Source organism: Rousettus aegyptiacus, unplaced genomic scaffold (genome assembly GCF_014176215.1).
Source record: "Rousettus aegyptiacus isolate mRouAeg1 unplaced genomic scaffold, mRouAeg1.p scaffold_m13_p_4, whole genome shotgun sequence".
Taxonomy (NCBI): domain Eukaryota; kingdom Metazoa; phylum Chordata; class Mammalia; order Chiroptera; family Pteropodidae; genus Rousettus; species Rousettus aegyptiacus.
The window spans coordinates 24041484-24060708 of NW_023416307.1; the positions used below are offsets into that span (position 1 = coordinate 24041484).

The 19225-nt window shown below is 38.9% G+C and overlaps 2 protein-coding genes across 7 annotated transcripts in view; both read left to right on the forward strand.

Moving 5' to 3' along the window:
- ARL14 (ADP ribosylation factor like GTPase 14) overlaps positions 1-19225 on the forward strand; it is a 98299-nt gene that overhangs the window by 14249 nt on the left and 64825 nt on the right. For 2 of the 6 annotated variants that reach the window (XR_004950621.1, XR_001597461.2), the window contains one exon: positions 9134-10301. The exons of the other annotated variants lie outside the window; for them this stretch is intronic. The gene's annotated coding sequence lies outside the window, so the exon portion shown is untranslated. Of the gene's footprint in view, positions 1-9133; positions 10302-19225 lie in introns of those variants that run through there. 6 annotated transcript variants of the gene reach the window in all.
- On the forward strand, positions 12415-14941 carry LOC107513013 (40S ribosomal protein S2-like). Its single transcript, XM_036219990.1, is given in 2 exon segments — positions 12415-13242; positions 13244-14941. Coding segments are annotated over 2 exon segments (891 nt in total). The 5' UTR covers positions 12415-12771; the 3' UTR covers positions 13664-14941.

The following is a 19225-nucleotide window of genomic DNA, read 5'->3' on the forward strand; positions in this document are numbered from 1 at the left end:
TACCTTTGATAGAATACAAGTTTCCAAAGCAATAGATGTTTTCAAGATAGATTCATTTTCTACTTTTATAAACCTAATTGTAAACGTTTACCTCATAATAGTCACTGCGCTCACTTAATACAAAAACTGAGATAATAAATCTTGTGTTAAGTCACTGAGTTTATAGTAATCTTGTTATGCAGCAATAGATAACAAATACATCTTGACTAAAATGCTTTTCTGACACTCCTTTCCCAACCATTTATTAGTACTTTTCAGCATGAAATTTGGTCAAAGCTTTTTGAGAAAAGAAATGTTACAGCTTCCTCTTCCTACACATAATTATTTACCTGCCAAAAATGTCCAATCAAGTATGACTTAAGAAAACCATAAAATTATTCCTGCTCTTAGAGATCATATATATGTACATATTCAGAGTAATACCTTTCATAATTGATTCCACCAGTTTCTGTCTTAAGGAAATAGGGCTGAAGCTACTTCTTCCTTGATAAAAATCTCTCACGAATAGGACAACTCCTAGCAGAATGTAATCTAACACAATGTGATTTGTTAAGAATGTACACTCTAAAGATGTTTCTCTGGAAAAATGATGGCTGAATGTTTGGTTCCATACTATGTATATTATATTGGAAATATGAATTGGAATGTACCTGTTCTTAAAAGTGGCCAGATGTGTAGGGTAAGCTCTAGGATAGCACCATCTGATAGAAATATAATGCAAGCCACATATTTAATTTAAAATTTTCTAGAACCTACATTTAAAAAGTAAAAAGAAACAGGTGAAATAGATTTTACTAATAAATTTTACTCACCTCAAGATATCCAAAACGATATAATTTTAAAATGGTATCAATGTAATAAAATTAATGAGATATTTTCCATTTTTTAAAACTATGTCTTCAAAACCCCACATATTTTTTATACTCACAGCATGTCTCAATTTAGACAAGCCATGTTTGACATGCTCAGTAACCATATGTGCCTATTGGCTAGTGTATTGGACAGTACAGCTTTAGATAGTTACATGAGCATGTTAAACTACAAACATAAAGTCATCTACATAAAATTCTACTTGAGGTGGCCAAATTCTTCTGGATTAAAAATACATATCATATAAATGCATGTAAATATAATAAGAGCTGAGGCATGTATCAAAGAAAAGAGCCATGGTAGGTATTATAATGAAACAGATATGCAGTGAATCCTTGGCATGTGCAGATTTTACATTTGTAGTATTACCTGCCTAAGAGCAGTTCTTGTAAATTTGCTATGGTGTGAATTTAAATCAGCCTGACTATAGGGATCATCCCTTGGCTGGTGTGTAAACCCATCTGACCTCTCTGTGTATTTATCTACTTATTTTGCAAACATTAATGTTCACTAAAATCCTAAAGGAATCACTTAATTTTTACCATTTATATTTGTGGCATTTTATGGGAGAAATCACATGCATAATGTAGTACACAAACTTGAGGTCATACTCATACTAAGACGAAATCTTTCACCAATGTCATATTTTAATGAAGCTCTGAGGGGTTTGTAGGACTAGATTGGGTTCTTCTGTCTGATTCCATTTAGGCAAAGTCTCCATAACATTTTATGCTTCATTTGTTGAAAGTTTTCATGATAGGACATTGCAATTTTTCTTTTTTCCCCATATATCCTGATGTTATTTGTTAATACTGCTTAACGAACCAAAGGGAAAATTCTCACTCTTAATTTAACAAATTATTCCTTTTGGAAACTTTCCATTTTAAAGTTCATTGTAGGAGGAATGAAGGACTTTTTACATGAAGATATTTAAGTACCCTTCCATCAGATACAACTGATTCTCAGTCATAGAGGGCGAGAATGTTTCTCAAGGATTATCCAGACTCATGAACCCACCTCTTTCTCCTTGATGTAGAAGAGCCATGTTATGAATATCTCTTAAATTTTTCATAGTAAGCATATGGATGTTTAATATATTTTAAGTATGTTTTAAATATTTCATCATTTAAAAATTCTTTTTGAAGAAAACTTGTATAACTTGTTCTCTGATTTCATTCCATTAGTGCGAGGTTCCTGAACCTTTGGCACTACTGACCTTTTGGGCCAGATAATTCTTTGTTGTTGAGAGCAGTTGTGCACCTTATAAGATCCTTGGCCTCTACCCACAAGATGTCAGTATCTCATGGTCTGTCATTAATATTCCAACAGTCATTATATTACTTATTTTCGGCCCTCATCACCTATCACCTAGACTCTGCATCAGTCCCTGAACTGGCTTATGTATCCAATATCCTAATTTGATAATGCATCCTCCTCATTACCATAAAAAGAATAATACCTATAATTTCTTTAGCCTCTACTATGTGCCATGCAAATATTGAGTGTTTTCATTTGTCAACTCTTGCTTGACATGATAAAGTCAAGGAACAGAGAAGCTAAATGACTTGCCCCAAATGACACTTCTAGTGAGTACAAGACTAGATTCAAATTTAGGTCTGCTTAACTTTAAAGCCTGTGATTTTTAGGTTATCACACTGCCTAAACATGACATCTTCCTAAAACACGAATGGAACTTTTTCCTTCCTTATCATACAATTTCAGTGGCTTCCCAGTGCATATCTCAGGCAATAGGATCTGTCCATTCCTTTGGTCACCCTACTCTCATAAGCATTTTCATGCACACTGTGTTTTTATCTCACTGGGCGGAGTCCATTTTTCCAAACTTGCATGCATATTCATGTTTTCAGGCCTTTGCCCATGCTGTTTCCTCAACTTGAAATGCACTTTATTTCTTTTTCTTCTCTAAAATTTTAATCATCTTTCAAAACCTAGTTCAAATGTGTGTGTATGTGTGTATGTGTGTGTGTGTGTGTGTGTGTGTCTGTGTGTCTGTATCTGATATTCCCAAATGAATTGTTTCTTCTTCACTCCCATAGCACAATGCTTGCTATATATAGCTTTTATAGCATTCTGTTTTATTGGGAACTTTTCTACATATCTGTCTATAAATACCTGGAAGGCAGAGATCACTCTTATATACACTCTGTCCCACTTTAAAAAGGCTGAGGCAACTAGAAGCTTCCTTTTTTTAGCTCTGTATTTTCTAGAACACAACACATTGGAGTTTTTAGAAAACATATACACAGACATGACTACTCAGTAAAAAAGTGATTGAATACATGGATAAATGAATAAGTAAATACATGACAAAATATTTATGATGTATTTTTCCTGACTATGTACAATATAGAAAGCTTGGAAAATACAGGAAAAAATAATTCATAGTCTTGCCACAGAGATATTGATATTCACACCACAGAGATTTTGGAAAATATCCCTCTAGTTAGCTGATACTGAGAAATGGCTTAGAAAATCTCCAGTAGGTGTTATTTGGTATAGAGTGGACCTAATGGGCAAAAGACCACAGTCACACAGATCCCTGTCCTTTCAGAGAAGTGTACTCCTTTCAGGTAAGTCTGGATGCGTCAAGGACTATATTGGTTTTTTTATGTATGGCTGTAAGTTCAAACCTACAAAAGTGTATGTACTACAGAGTAAATCTCTCTTCACTTTTGTCTTTCAGCCGCCCAATTCCCTTTCCCAGAGGCAACCATGATTATTGATTGATTTTATAGATTTTAAAAGTTATGCTAAGTAATACTTATTTGAAAAAATAATTTTTGTACATTACTTATACCTTAGACAAAAGCTATTAAAAATCTAACATCTAAATAATAACACTCATTTAGGTAGAATTACCAGTAAATTGATTTTGTGAACTAGCAATTTTTTTTTAAACACAAGTGAATGAATAGTCTTGAGGTTGCAGTAAATATGCTGTATTTGTCCATAGTGGTGATATTTGCTTCTTAGTGACTGACTTCTGGAGAAAAATCTGGGCTTCTGGAGAAAAACCACATAACCATGTAATTTGACACTTTCAAAACTATCCCCAAATCATTTTTTGTTTTCCAAATCAACGCTCTCTCTCGTGTGTGGCAATTTTATTTTATTTTTATTTAAGTATAGTTGACATACAATATTATATTAGTTTCGGGTGTACAATATAGTGATTTGACATTTATATACCTTATGATGTGATCACTACACTAAGTCTAATAACCATCTGTCACTGTGGAAAGTTATCACAGTATTATTGACTATATTCCTCTCCACCTTTTCATCCGTCCCCCTTCCTTCCCTCCCTTCTGATATCCATCAGTTTGACCTCTGTTTCTATGAATCTGTTTTTGTTTTGTTTGTTCAATTTTTTTTTATTCCACATATAAATGAAATCATACGGTATTTGACTTTTTCTGATTTATTTCATTGAGCATAATACTCTCTAGGTCCATCCATGTTGTCACAAATAGCAAGATTTCATTCTTTTTTATTGCTGAGTAATCTTTTTTGTATATACATACACATATATGTATTTGTATACATACACACACGTATGCGGCTATTTTAAACCTTTTAAATTCCTCAAATCTCTGACTCTGTAACTTTCTTCCTCACTTTCAACAGATGACCTTGCCTCCTCTTCACAAGGGAAAAGAAATTATTATCAAGTTTTTCTCATATTGGCAGTGACTTTCTGCCAAGCAGATACATATGTGTGAGTTTTAGAAGGAACATATCATGGTATATTTTGTATGGAAGGAGATGTGGTGATATGTGGATCTATATTGATTCGTGGGCAGAGCTGAGTCAGGTAATGGAAAAAACAAGACTGAAAGATTGTGGCAGAGGATATGGGGAAAGAAGTGCATGGATGGACATCTTTAGATTGTACCCAGAGTACAGCAGGTCCTGAATAACGTTGTTTCATCCAATGTCATTTTTTTATGATGTTGATGAGATGCCATAGGAACTTAACTATTCTTTATAACAATTAGCCTTTGGTGAGACTAGTTTCATTATGTCGTTTCACTTAAATTCATAGAACCTATCAGTGACATTAAATGAGGACTTACTGTATGAGAATAACTGTGTCCCGTGTGGATGCTTGTCAAGGACTCCTGAAGAGGAGATTCTCAATAGTAGGTGGACAAAATGGCCTTTCCACAAGCATCTTAGAGTTTGTTCAACAGACTCATTTTAAAAGTCTCCATAGTGGCAGGGAAGGAGATTATGTAGATTCAACATTAACTTCCTGCATTGGAGCTAATTAGGTTGCTTCAACTTCTGAGTGCTGAACATACCTGCAGCAGCAACCAATAGCTCAGCCCTAATCTCCCTCCCCAGCACTGGAATATCAACCAGCTACCTAGTGGCAGACTAATTACATAGGCCTCTTTCTATCATGGAGAGGGCAGAAATTTTTTCTCATTGTAAACGTGTATTTACTACAGATATAAGTTTATTTTTCCTGCATGCGAAACTTTCACCTGTATCATTATCTATCGCCCTACTAAGTACTTGTAATTCATTGTTATGGCATCTCATTAATTATTGTGTCTAACCATAGAATTTGTTTATTGGTGAATGAAGTAAATCGTTGAGCTAAAACAGTTGAGATTCACTGATCTTACCAGGTATATCCCATCACCCAGAAGTGGATGGGCTTTTAGAAAGGTAAATGGGCCTTTGGGAGACCCAATTAAGGTACCAGCTGGGAAACAACACTTTGTGAGGTTGTAATGCTATCAGTCATGATGCAGTAAATGCATATCTTCCATGGCCACAGTAAAACGGGTTCAGAAACCAATGGATGTAAGTAGGAGTGACATCTCTCACTAAAAAACCTAATGATGTACTCCCCAAATTTTTGCTTTTTTCCCCCTGCAACTTTTAACTCTACTGGTCTAACAGTCTTATTATTGAAGTGAAAAGTGAGTCCATCAGGAGACACAAAAGTGGTTACATTGAACTGGAGATTGAGACTGATACCTGGTCTTTTTGGATTCCTCCTGCCTCATGAACAGGGGTGGAAGGAGAGGGAAATTATATTGTCGGGGGTGCTTGATTTTGATTTTAAAGGGGAAATAAGGTTTCTAGGATACAGTGAGGACAAAGAGGAGCATATTTGGAACCTAAGGCAACCTTTGCCTCCTGCTACTACCATGCCCAGTGGTAAAAGCCAATGGAAAACCTCAGGAATCTATGTGTCAGAGTCATTAAAGGCTCAGACCTTTTAGGAAGGAAGGTTTGGGTCATCTCATCAGGTAAATGATATCAACCATTTAAGCTGAAAGCAAAGGAAGTCTAGAATAAGTAGTGGCAGAAGGAATTTATAAATGCAGTTACAGCACCATGCCCTATCGTAGCTAACCTTATTTTCTTCCTTGCTCTGTTCTTTTTTCCCTTGCCCTTTTTAATTTGTGGTTAACTTCACAATTTAGTATATAGATTTCTGGATATCAATATAGAGGAGGAAAAATATTAACCAAAGGTAAATTAAGTTATTGATGAGATTCTGTGTCTTGAAGGGAGAAAATGAATGTAACTTCATTTGTCCAGGAAATGATCTCATGTGACAGGCAGAGACATATTGTTACAGTTTGTGGTTTGGAATTTTAAGTGTGGGGAGAAGGACGAATGAATGCTGACTAGCCAAAGGGATGGACAGTGACAAATATTACTGATTGGCTCATTCCACACCTTTTCAATCCATTGTAGCATGCCTGGGCTTTAGAAGCTGGAAAGCTAAAGACTATATTTCCAAGATGCACTTGAAGTTTAGTAAGGGTTACTCATGCTTTCTGCCAGGCAGATGTACCCCTGCCAGACTTGGCAGGCAAAAGTGAGCATCATAAGGCAGAGGCCACATGATTCTTCTGGCAAGCACAGTTGTAGAGGCTTTTGTTTTTTTCTACTGCAGCTGTTGCGGGGGTTCTAGTGACCTGATCCTGGATTCATGGGTATCAAGGAGCAGGTGAGAGCGGCAGGACATATCCACTAGAAAGTTCCTATGTTGTGGTGGGGCCTTTCTCCTGGTTGTGTTGTCAGTGACTGTGCAACAACCAGACTTGATTCCTTGGCCTTTCCAGACATTCTGTAAACTAACCAACACCCTGTTATAAATTCCTTTATGCTTAAGCCAGTGTGTGCTCTGTTGTCTGACATTAGTACTCTATTTCTAAACTAGTCAACTGCAAGGGGAATAGGATTCCCCAATTTCAGAGAGGGGGTGGTTATTTGAGAATCGGACACAATAACTCCCTCACCTCCCATTTTAATCCTTAACCACTGAAATTTGGCATCTACCGACTCTGCTACTAATTCTGTTAAGATCACCAAGACTCCCCCTATGTAACCTCTTAGCAGCACTTGACCCCGTTGCCCATGTAACACTTTTCAAAACCTCTCCCTTCCTTTAGTTTCTGTTTTTTTTTTTTTTTTCCTTGTTTCTCCGTTCCTCCTCAGTATCCACCGAGGGACCTTCTTTCTCTTCCACTAATCATTTAAAAATGAGTATTCTTTACCAAATCTGCTTCTTTTCTTACTCAACGTATTCAGGGGTGATTTTAGATTTTTCTACTCCCATGTCTTTAATTAATTTCTGTATGGTACTGACTTCCAAATTTACTTTTCCAGGACAGTTATCCCTTCTAAGCACCAACTGCATTCTGAAGACCTCTATTTCGGTGGCTCATAAGCACATTAAACACAGCATTGACAGGACAGAACTCATTAGCATCCTCCTCTCAACTCATCAACATCTCTCAAACGAGCAGAGTTCTTCATTTTATTCCATGTCCTGGTAAATGGCCTTACTGTCATCAGGATTGCTCAAGCCAGAAACTGGGCATCAACCTTCAGTCTTTCCTTTGCTTAGCCAACCAGTCTTCAAGTCCTACCATTTCTGCTTCCCAAATATCTCTCAGTTCATATCTACTGCCTTTGTTTTGGATATCATCATCTCCAGCCTATTTACTACAACAACCTCCTAACCAGTCTCTTTCTCTAATCTTGCCTCCTTCTAGTTCATTCTTTGCATCAAAGACAGACTAATACATCCAGAACACATAGAACAACATCTTAACCCTCTTCACAGGGCTTACAGGGTCTTCCATGGGCTGGCTTCTCTAGCATCATTTATGGCACTCCTTGCTCTCTCTCCAGCATACTTTATGTCTAGTCATACTGAAAAAAGAAGCCAGCCCAGAAATCAGGCCGCATCTTATGAAAGGAAGGTCGCCCAGTTTGTGAGAGGTAGAATCTGGATTGGAATCCAGATCTTCTAACTTCTCATCTAACACTGATAAATCAGCAGTGTGCACACTAGATCAAATTAACAGTAGTCAAAACAAATAAACAAATAAACCACAATTTGAAAAAGCACTTCATTTCCTTCAGAATTTAATTTATGACTTTAGTTTGTGGAATAGTTTCACCAAGTTCTAAAACAATTTTAAAAGTGTCAAGTAAGGTCGTATAAGAAAAGGATTCATGTTTTGTGGGCCCCAAAGCTTATACAATTGTGGGAGGAGTATCATTAAGAGAAAGAATTATAAAAATATCTTACTTTTGCAAATACTACAAAAACATGGGAACATATGGCCAATCTCCCATTATGTAGATTTCCCCCAACTATCCCTATCTTCTGGCATTCATGCCCTTGTGTAAGTCCTCTCCCATATTGTGTTGGGATTGGTCTGTGAGACCAATAGACTATAGAAGAAGAGATGTCACTTCGGATGTTACAAGACATTAAGACTTTTATCTCTCTCTCTCTCTCTTCCTCTCTCTCTGGGGAACCCAGCTATATGTTGTGAGAATCCTTAGATAGCCCTGTGGAGAAGCCCACATGGGGAGAAACTGAGGCCTTCAGCTCACAGCCATGTGAGTGAGCCATTTTTGAAGTAAATCCTCCAGCTCTGGTCAAGCCTTTAAATAACTGCAGCCATGGCTACAATGTCATGAGGTATTCTGAGACAGAACTACCCAGAGAAGCCATCCCAGATTCCAGACTCAGAAACTGAGATAATGAGGTTATTGTTTTAATGTGATAAGTTTTGGAGTAATTTGTTATATAGAAATTGGTAACTAATACAGAGGCCCATGCAAGTGAGAGCCCTAGAAGTTTGAGATTCATAAGCTTCATGGTCTCTGCCTATGTTAATGGCTAAGTCTACTAGATTATTGTGGCAGAGACAGCTAGTTTTCCACCAATTTTTGTTCTCTCTTTCTTCCACAGAGGCTGTTAACTAGATCATGCCTGTTCAGCTATGAGCCACAATGCCAGACCCCTTTGCAGCTCAGGGTTTCATGCAGCTAAGCTCTTGTTAATGGAATGCCCTTCTGGACTGTGCCTTCAGGAGAATGATTGTGCTCATTTCTTGGGCCAGGATGATGACAAGCAGAGTAACCTTGGAAGCCAAATGTTGAAGATGACAGAAACTCTGGCTGAGTCCCTGAATGACTTCATGAAGCAGAGCTTCTTTCCCTCCAGGCTGGGACACCCCCCTGAATCATTTTGTTACAGAGAAATAAGCTTCTATTATGTTGGAATGATTGTTTTTTAAGGTCTATGTATTGAAACAAGTGAGCCTACCCTAACTAATTAATTACATTCTTCAAAATTTAGATACTTAATTTTTTCTCCAGAGCCTAGTCTTAATATTATTTATTTCTGTATTTGTTAATTTATTAACTTTTTATTCTGTAAAATTTCAAACATATAAAAGTAGAGGAGATCGTATAATGAAGCCTTATGTACCTATCACCAAACTTCAACATTCATGTTATAAAGCATTGCTATCTTCTATGCGTATGTGCATTTCCTACATATTTATGGACATTTCTATGTCACTGCTACCCTCTTTCCCCTCTGGTCCCTCCTGGATTATTTTAAAGCAAATCTCAGAACCTCAAACGTCATGTCATTTCATTGGAGACATTTTAAATGCCACGTAAGAGACCTCCTCCACCTTCCCTGGAACTCAGTGCTGTTTGTAAAACCATGGCTGTGAAAAAGGCCAATTCCCATTGCTTGACAACGCATAACGAACAAGTGTGAACTACAAGGTAAAGCTCACCTGCCAGTATGAGAGGCACAAGCTATCACCAGAATTTACCTTCACCCCCCTTCAAGCTAAAAACGTTGAACTCATAAAGGAACCTGGCCATGCCAGTCAGACTGAGAATATTGAGTGACTGGCACCATCAGGTCAAGAACAGATGTCAGGTAGCTTGGGTTCTAGACATCTAAACCTCACCCAGCTGCTTACTCGCTACTTGCCCTTCAACCATTTACGTAATTATTTATATCATGACGTGTGTGTGTTTTTTTTCCATTTATAAAGTAGAAGTAATGCTATTCTATCATTGGATTGTAATAAAATTTTTTTGAATTATAAACTTTATATGATGATCTATCTGTTTGTAACATAGAAGTAAATATAAGCGAAGTTTTAAATTTTCATGTTTTCCTGCTATAGGAGTCTATTAAAACCAGTGTTGTTGGGAGGGGAGTAATTATTTGTTATAAGCAGTTTTTGGATATGAATCAGCACCACCATCCATAACAGGGAATATGATGCTGCAGTTTGTGTATTCCTAAACACCTTTTGTCTGAGAATATTGGACAGCACCATGGTGAGCTTCTGCAGGGAAAAAAGCAAATATAATCTCACTTGAATTTTTCTCTCAGTAGCTCGGCTTCTCCCCACCCTCACAAATGTCTAGATTTTGACCCAGACGGTCTGGACAATCCAGGATATGGAGATTACCAGATTGTAATGACTTCCCTCATAGATCAAAATGTCTCTTTCTGCAATACTGAGCTCAATTCCAACTGGGTCACTGTGTTGAGCAAAGTAGGCGTTGACAAGGGACAAGGCCGAGCACGTCGTTCAGCTCAGTCAAACTGTGGGCAAGTTCGCGGTGCCTGCTTGGCAGCCTCTGACCTCTTACATGGAGTTCTTTAGCCTTTGCCCTAATCTCTGACCCGCCTCTTAACTCCCCTTTACCTCTCTACTTTCTCTCTTCATTTACAATATTTCAGTTACACCATTATAGAACTGTTTTTATAAAGAAAGTGTACAACAATTCATGTGAAAAATAAGCAATATGGATTTTTTCTTCTGCTGAATCTGTATGCAATGTTTCTCCTTTCTGGTTTCTGTTTTTTAATTACATAATAAGTATCAGGTAAGTTAAAAACTTTTTGTTTTCTTTCAAACTTTTAATTTTAGAATAGTTTTAGATTTACAAGAAGGTTGCAAAAATGTTACAGAGTTTCCATCTACCCTTCACTCAGCTTCCCCTATTGTTAACATCTTACATTACCAGGCTACATTTGTCACAGCTAAGAAGCCAACATTGGTACATTGCTATTTACGAAACTAAACCAGATTTTCTTTGGATTTCACTAGTTTTTCTACTTTTTTTTTTTTTACTAGTTTTTCTCTTCCAGGAAATCATGATACATTTAGTCAATATGTCTCCTTAGACTTCTCCAATCTGTGACAATTTTTCATGCTTTCTTTATTTTTCATGATCTTGACGGTTACTAGTCAGGTATTTTGTATGATTTGTCTCAATTTGATATTTGTCTCTGACTAGATGGAAGCTATGGGCTTTAGGGAGGATGGCCATGAAAGGGAAGTACCAGTCTGATCCCATTGCATCAAGGAAATCTTCTAGCATCTTAACTTATTACTGGTTATGTCAACCTTGATTACTTAGTTTAGGTGGTGTTTGCTGTACTCCATTGTTTAGAACCAAATGACTAACCTCAGCCCACAATCACAAGGGAAAGAGGGATTAAGCTGCACCTCCTGGAGAATGAGTATCTACAAAAATTATTTGGAATTCGAATAGAGGGAAGATTTTTCTCTTCTTTGTTATTTTCAATCATTTATTTATATCATTATGGACTTCTGGACATTTATAGATGATGAGGTGGACATTTACAGATGATGAGGCTAATACAGGAACTTTTAAAGATGCACAAGTTTGGGCTCCAACAGTGGAATCTATAATGTATTTCGTCTGAAATGGGGCCAAAGCAAATTTATCTAAATTCTACCCTCCTCCTCAAGTTGAGAACCACTACTTTTTTTTTTTCACTTTTGGATTTCAGGTTCATGGGATAGATTTGATCATACTCAGTTCATGGCATATTATTATCGTTGGTTCATGCAATGTTCCCCTCTCATGTTAATTCCATTTTGTCATTATACTCCATATCCATTTTCACTGCCCCCAGAGATCCCTATTCTAATGTATTAAATGAGTATCTTCTCTTTGTATGTGCTTTTGTAAAATGTGTTTTGTTTTCTGTGCATGTCATTTCTCAATTATAAAAATAGCATGTTGTTACATAGCCTATTCTGGTTTTTACTTTAAAAATTAATATTTATTTTTAAGCAGTTTTAGGTTTACCAAAAAATTAATGGAAAACACAGAAAGATCCAATGTACTTCTTACCCACCTTCACTCCCAGGTTCCCCCACACTTGTGATTAACCTTTGAACTTCAACCGTATTAGGAATGAGGAATAGGACAGCGCTGTGTGTAGTGGAGAATTTGACTCCCAATAAATAACAGTGTTTTTCTATGAATGGAAATAAAAAAGTCATCTTGGAATATGGAGTTAGATACCGTGAGACTCCAAACTCTTTATACAAATAAGGGCTGGGTCATTTATATTTTTCTTTTCCTTCCAATTTTAAAACTCTTGACTCATCTTCAAAGGGAAAAAGAATAGAGGTCATTACAAATATCTTAGCAAGACTGCAAGTTTTGTGATTTTATACTTGCGAGAACTTGTTTCAAAGTAAGATCTCAATTCAAAGAAAACTGCAGCCCGCTTCTCTGAGAAAACACCAAATGGCAGATGACGCCGGTGCCACGCGAGGGCCTGGCGGCCTCGGGGGCCCTGGGGTGGGAGGCCTCGCTGGCTTCTGTGGAGGATTCAGCAGCGGCGTCCAGGGTCAAGGTCGTGGCTGGGGTCGTGGCTGGGGTCGCCGCCGGGATCGAGGCTGGGGCCGTGGAGCTCGCGGAGTCAAGGCCGAGGACAAGGAGTGGATTCTCATCACCAAGTTGGGCGGCTTGGTCAAGGATATGAAGATCAAGTCTTTGGAGATCTAGCTCTTCTCCCTGCCTATCAAGGAATCTGAAATCGTTAACTTTTTCTTGGGGGCATCCCTCAAGGACGAGGTTTTGAAGATTATGCTGATGCAAAAGCAGGTCCGCGCTGGCCAGAGGTCCTGGTTCAAGGCATCCATTGCCATCGGGGACTACAATGGACATGTGGATTTGGGTGTCAAGTGCTCCAAGGAGGTAGCCACTGCCATCCGTGGGGGCTCTCATCCTGGCCAAGCTCTCCATCGTCCCTGTGCAGCGAGGCTACTGGGGGAACAAGATTGGCAAGCCCCACACCGTCCCTAGCAAGGTGACTGGCCGCGGTGCCTCTGTGCTGGTGCACCTCATTCCCACCGCCAGGGGCACTGGCATTGTCTCAGCCCTGGTGCTCAAGAAGGTGTTGATGTTGGCTGGTGTTGATGATTGCTACACCTCAGCCAGGGGCTGCACTGCCACCCTGGGCAACTTTGCCAAGGCCACATTTGACATCATTTCTAAGACCTATCTCACTCCCAACCTCTGGAAAGAGACTTTGTTCACCAAGTCTCCCTTTCAGGAATTCACTGACCATCTTATAAAGACTCACACTAGAGTTTCTATGCGGAGGACCCAGGCTCCAGCAGTGGCCGCCACATAATGTTATACAAGAGAAATAAAGTGAATTAAGTCTATTAAAAACAAAAAAACAAACAAACAAACAAACAAACAAAAAAACCACATCCAAGAGGAGCAGTCAGCATCTGAAGAGAAATGAGCAATGTTATTTAGTGATGACTGTCATGGGAAGATGCGACAGGACATTACGATAGCCACAGGAAGAGAAAGTGGGGCTGTGAGGAAACAAGCACCCTCAGAAAATGTATTTCTGCGGAACATTGGCAGAAATGTTCTGAGAAGCATTTTGGCAGTGTCCACCAAATTTTCATATGCATCTATCCTCAGGTCCAAGGAAAGCCCGTTCAGTTTGGAATCAATCTAAAAGTTACTTCTTCCCCACAGGAGCTGAACTGGATATAAATCTCACTGAAAACCTCAATATGGGCAGAGCGCAGAGATGCTGGTTGGAGACACACACAAAGGTGCCACTCCCAAGCAGCAAGAAGCCAGTGACAGGTTCCACACAGTGTATTCAAGGGAAGCTAGACCTCCATAGCCATAAGCCTGAGAGATGTCTTAGTAAAATCTGAAATTTGAGAAATTGTAAATGCAGATTTTGAGAATTCTTTTAACTGATTTGTAAGGCCAGCAATTGTTCCCGGGCAAATTGGTATGTGGCAAGAACAGAGTGTGTTATTTGGAGGAGGATCAGTAAAACCTGGATAGTACAAGAAGTGAAATCCAGTTGAGAACAGAAACATTTCCTGAGAGTTCCCTAAGAGTTCTCACCATTTCAGGGGAGACTTTGAAAGATGACGCCAGAATGCCTCTGCTCAGTGCTCCTTCTGTAGTATTAGGGGTGGGTATAGTTACTGAACTGCATGCATTTTCTTTTACAGTGTGATTCAGTCATTTTCAATGAGTCCTTGAATTCTTTTCACAAAGCCCCAAGCTAAGGAGCCCCTCCAGTATTGTTATAGATAATGATCAGGGCTGGGTGGACCTAAATGACAGTTGCGGTCAGTTGAATGCGTGATTGAGGTGACCAGGTAGACTGCGGCCTCGGCAGTGTGGTACTTAAGTGTTTTGTCCAGTGTGCAGCCCATTACAGTGGCAAAGGGCAAGAAGTAATGTGACTTTTGCCCCACAAGAAAGGAGCACTTTATGTTTAGTCTGTTCTGTTCCAAAAGGCAAGGAAGTGTGTTATATAGAAATAGTTTCATATATTGAGTAACTTTTAAGTTGTTATGCTCTAAAGCAGTGGTTTTCTAACATTGCTGTGTATCAGGATTACCTAGAGTGCTATTAAAACACAAGATTGCTGGGTCCTACCCTCAGAGATTCTGATTCAGTAGGTCTGGAGTGGAGCCCAAGAATTTGCATGGTAAGCTTCTGTTATCTAGAACATCCAGATAAATTTCTTACTCCTCATGATAATGAACTTAAAATTTAAGGTTAAGTTATTGCCAAGTGACATGGAAAGCAGGATGCTCATTACAGCCGGCCCTACTTTCTTTCCTGCACCAAAGGCTTCTATGATAACTCTGCTTTACTCTTTCCACCCTCTACCCAAATCCACCTCCAAACTGGAATCTAAAATGAGGATTTCACTCTTCTCTGTTATTAACTTCTCTTTTCTCTTTCTTCTAGTTCTTAGTGCTAATACGTGTAAAAGGATAGTGAATAATATATGGCAAGTATATAATTGAGCAATTGTATTTTAGGAGTTCAAAAAAGGGGGCAATCAAGAAAGACCCATGGTAGAATTGAAATGTAAGCTTGGCCTTGACAGAAAGATGGCATTTGGCTGGGCAGACAGGAGACAGCATACATTTCAGACCAAGGCAGAATCTTGGGCAAAGGCCCAGAGGTAGGACAAGTCCGAAGAGACAGGCCTGAGAGAGAGGTGTGTGCTGGGGAGAACTAAGAAGAAACATTGAATAGGTTGGGTGGGGCCAGGAGGCCAGGCAGAGTTCGGAGTTGAGTAAGAAAGGCATGGGAAGGCGTTGAAAGTTTTATAGTGATTAAAGGCCTGCTTCAGGCCCATTAGTTAGGCGATGGAGTGTGCAGGATGGCTTGACAGTGGAGGCCACCCAGCAGGCTGCTCCGGAAATCCAAATCTGTGCAAGCCAGCAGTAGATTCCTTCTTATTACCTGAAATGCATCTAATTCAGGATCTGAGACATCCTTAGATATTACCTCAGTGTGTCTGGGCAAGCTTGGCCACATCATGTTCTGCTCACTTTCTTATATTTAAACTTCCAAAAAATCACTTTCACTTACTGCTAATACTTTGAATGTAATTATTCAAACTGACTTTAAATAAAGCCCTATTTCTGCAGCTTAAAACTCTATTCCCACTTCACAATGTTGATTATTGTTTCTAAACCAGCCTTTAATTTCTTTGTATCGCCTCACTTTCTCATCCCTCCAAGCTTTTTCTTTCCTACCTTAATAACCCTTTCTCCTCATTTGGTAATCTAAACCTAAATTATCTTCACATTCTTTTTCCACCTGGCTTAGTTTAGAGGAAAGCATTTTCTTTTGCCTGATGATCAAAGTCATTAAAATATATAGTGACAGATTTCCACCCCCTGATGTTGCTTCCCTTAATTTCTGTCATATATGATTCATAGATCATTTCAGAATAAAAATAGGATATTTTCCATATTTGAATAAGGGACTATGAGCACTGTCCCCTGTTAGATGTGTAACCACATTTCCCTGGTTAATAATTAATGAAACAGCCATGTGTACCTCAGTCTTCACCAGCAAAACATGGAGACCCAGGCCTTAGATCCTTTCCAGAAGCCTTAGGGTGTCTGCTTCAGAGGGCATCTTCCTGGCTTCCGGCATCCTCGTTTGTCCTCCCGATGTCAGCCTTGTGGTTCCCACTCCCCTCACGTACCCCTCACTTCTAACACAGACATGTTCATGCTTGCTCCTTAATTCCTTCTTAATGGCTGTCATGCCACCTTCTCTTCCTGCTTACCCTCTTCCTGGGCCCCAAGGCAGATGTGGGTGTGGGTGTTTTTCTGTGGTTTTCAGGGGCTCTGTTCTTTATTATTGCCCTATTCCAGGAACAGAGCACAAGCCCGGAAGCTGGGCTGAGCTGCAATCACAGAGACACCTCGCTGTGCTGCCTCATAGCCGTCCTCCCTTTGATCTCCTTCAGTGTACCCGGATCAAGCATGTGTGCCTCGACTCTCCTCTGAGAGAACAAACAGAATCATGAATTACGTTGCACGATTTATATAGCCGATTCTATAAACTTCGGGCAGTTTTATCATGGTTTCCATATTTAAATAAGGGAATATGTTATCTCTGGGCAATTTGGAAATGATGGTGAGGTACTGTTGGAGCTAAAAAAAATTAATACTTTCCTCCCACCTTCGAAGTTCTAGTTGGGCTAATAATCAAATTAACAGAGATAGATTAACAGAAGAAAACCAAATGTTTAATACATAGGCATGGAGAATTCATATAAGCAACATAGGGTATATATGACATTTTGGACAAAGGAGAACAGGTGAGAGTGGGGTCTTAGATTTCATAAATGAGAATAGACAATTTATAGGTACTTTATGAAGAGCAAACATACATGGCAGGCAATTTCTTGGTGGGCAACTCAGAAATAATAGGACCTAGCGGGTATCTAGCTAATAGGCCCCTGCTTAATGTCCTCTTATTTACCATACTTAATTCAAATGAGTCTAAGGCGAACATCCTAAGACTTGCTTTCTGAAGCGGGTTTTCTATACGAATTTCTTGGGCAGGAAAGTAGGGAAGCTCAGAATATTTCTCCTTGCCTCCTGTTTCTTACCCTCTCCCTGGAAGTTATATACATGGCCTCTGTGAGTCCAGGAATAGAGTTTCTGAGGTTCTTATTTAAAATCAGATGTAGTTCTTAGCACTCGAATTCGAAATGTCTAAGTTTCTAAATTTCCAATTTACATAAACTAGGTCCCATTCATTCATTCGAAATATATATAATTTGGAGCATCTACTCTGTGCCAGGCATTATTCTAAGTACTTGGCCGATAGTAGTGAACAAAGCAAAGAATACTCCAGTTCTAAGTAGGCAGTGTTTGATCAGTTGTCTGAAATTTTGTTCCATGTTATATTGTTTTGAGCTGAAGAGAGAAAATTGTGATACAACTAACATTCACATGGCTTGTCCAAAGACTCAGGAATAAGCCCTACCATGTGACTGCAAGTGGCTCTGGATTTGTTATACAAATTCTAACTACGGCTTTAGATTTTGGACACCCAAATTGCCAATCTCCCATAAAAAGATGGTAAACTTTATTTCAAAACTCATGCGCAGGAATAGAAACTCTTAAGGTAAAAAGCATAAGCGATAATTTTAGGCTGAGGTAGAAGAAAAAAAAACCTCAAGCTAATTACAGGGAGAGTAAACTTTTCTTAGAAAATTCTCTTAGTCCTCAGGCTGCTATAACAAAATACCATAAACTAGGTGGCTTATAAACAACAGAAATTTATTTTTCACAATTCTGGAAGTTGGGAAGTCCCAAATCAAGCTGTCAGCAGATTTAGTGTCTGGTGAGAGCCCACTTCCTGGTTCATACACAGCTGTCTTCCCACTGTCATCTCACATGGTGGAGGGGACAGGAAGCTCTCTGGGGTCTCTTTTATAAAAGGACAAATCCCAATCCTCATGACCTAATCAACCCACAAAGACCCTACCTCCACAAAGCATCTCATTAGATATTAGGATTTAACATTAATTTGCAAAGGGCACAAACATTCATTCTACAGTAGAAACAGAATGAGTGCATCATGGAGAGACTAGACCTAAAAGAAGATCAGTATGAGCTCTTGGAGACAAGGGTGGATAAACATACAAGGGATAGGAAGTGTACTCAGGTCTAATCATTCATAAAGAGGGTATTAGAAAAGGCAAAGATGTTGTACTTATTACTAGTTCGGTAGCAGGCAACTGGGCCCATTAAAAAACAAATGAAAAGAGATAAGACCTCTGACTGAATTCATCCCTCCTTAAAGTAGAGAGAATAAGCAATATTTTTAGGCTGAGGTAGAAAAAAAAACTTAAAGACCTGTTCCTGGACTCTCCATCCTCAGCAATGAAGGAGCAAACAGAGAGGCTTCTGTGAAAGGAGTAGATGAATAATCTACAGTCAGAGCAATTGCGGAACAATGTTTTGAAGACTGAGGTAGTTATGCAAAATGGTCACAATGAATCTGGACAGATCTGAGAGGTGGAAAAACCAGGAATATAAGCACAAAATACTCACATAATTGTTATATGGGTTAGATTTGGAGATAGTTATTGTGGTGGTAAGCAGGATTTGCCTGTGCCTTAAGGGCATGTGTCAGAGAAATTTATGGAATTGGCACCCTAAGGGAAGGCAGAATAGAGGTGAAAGATAAAAGTGGAGAGCCAGATAGAACAATGATCAGCTGAGTCTAGGCCCAGATTGGATGCTGGTTTGATGGAATAATATCTTCAAGGGGGTACTAGCCGACATGGGTAGGAGAACGTGGCCAAGATTTGTTTGAACAGTATAGCTTTTAGTAGCCTTAGAATTTCTTGCTTTCATGTATCTCACTAGGGTGGACC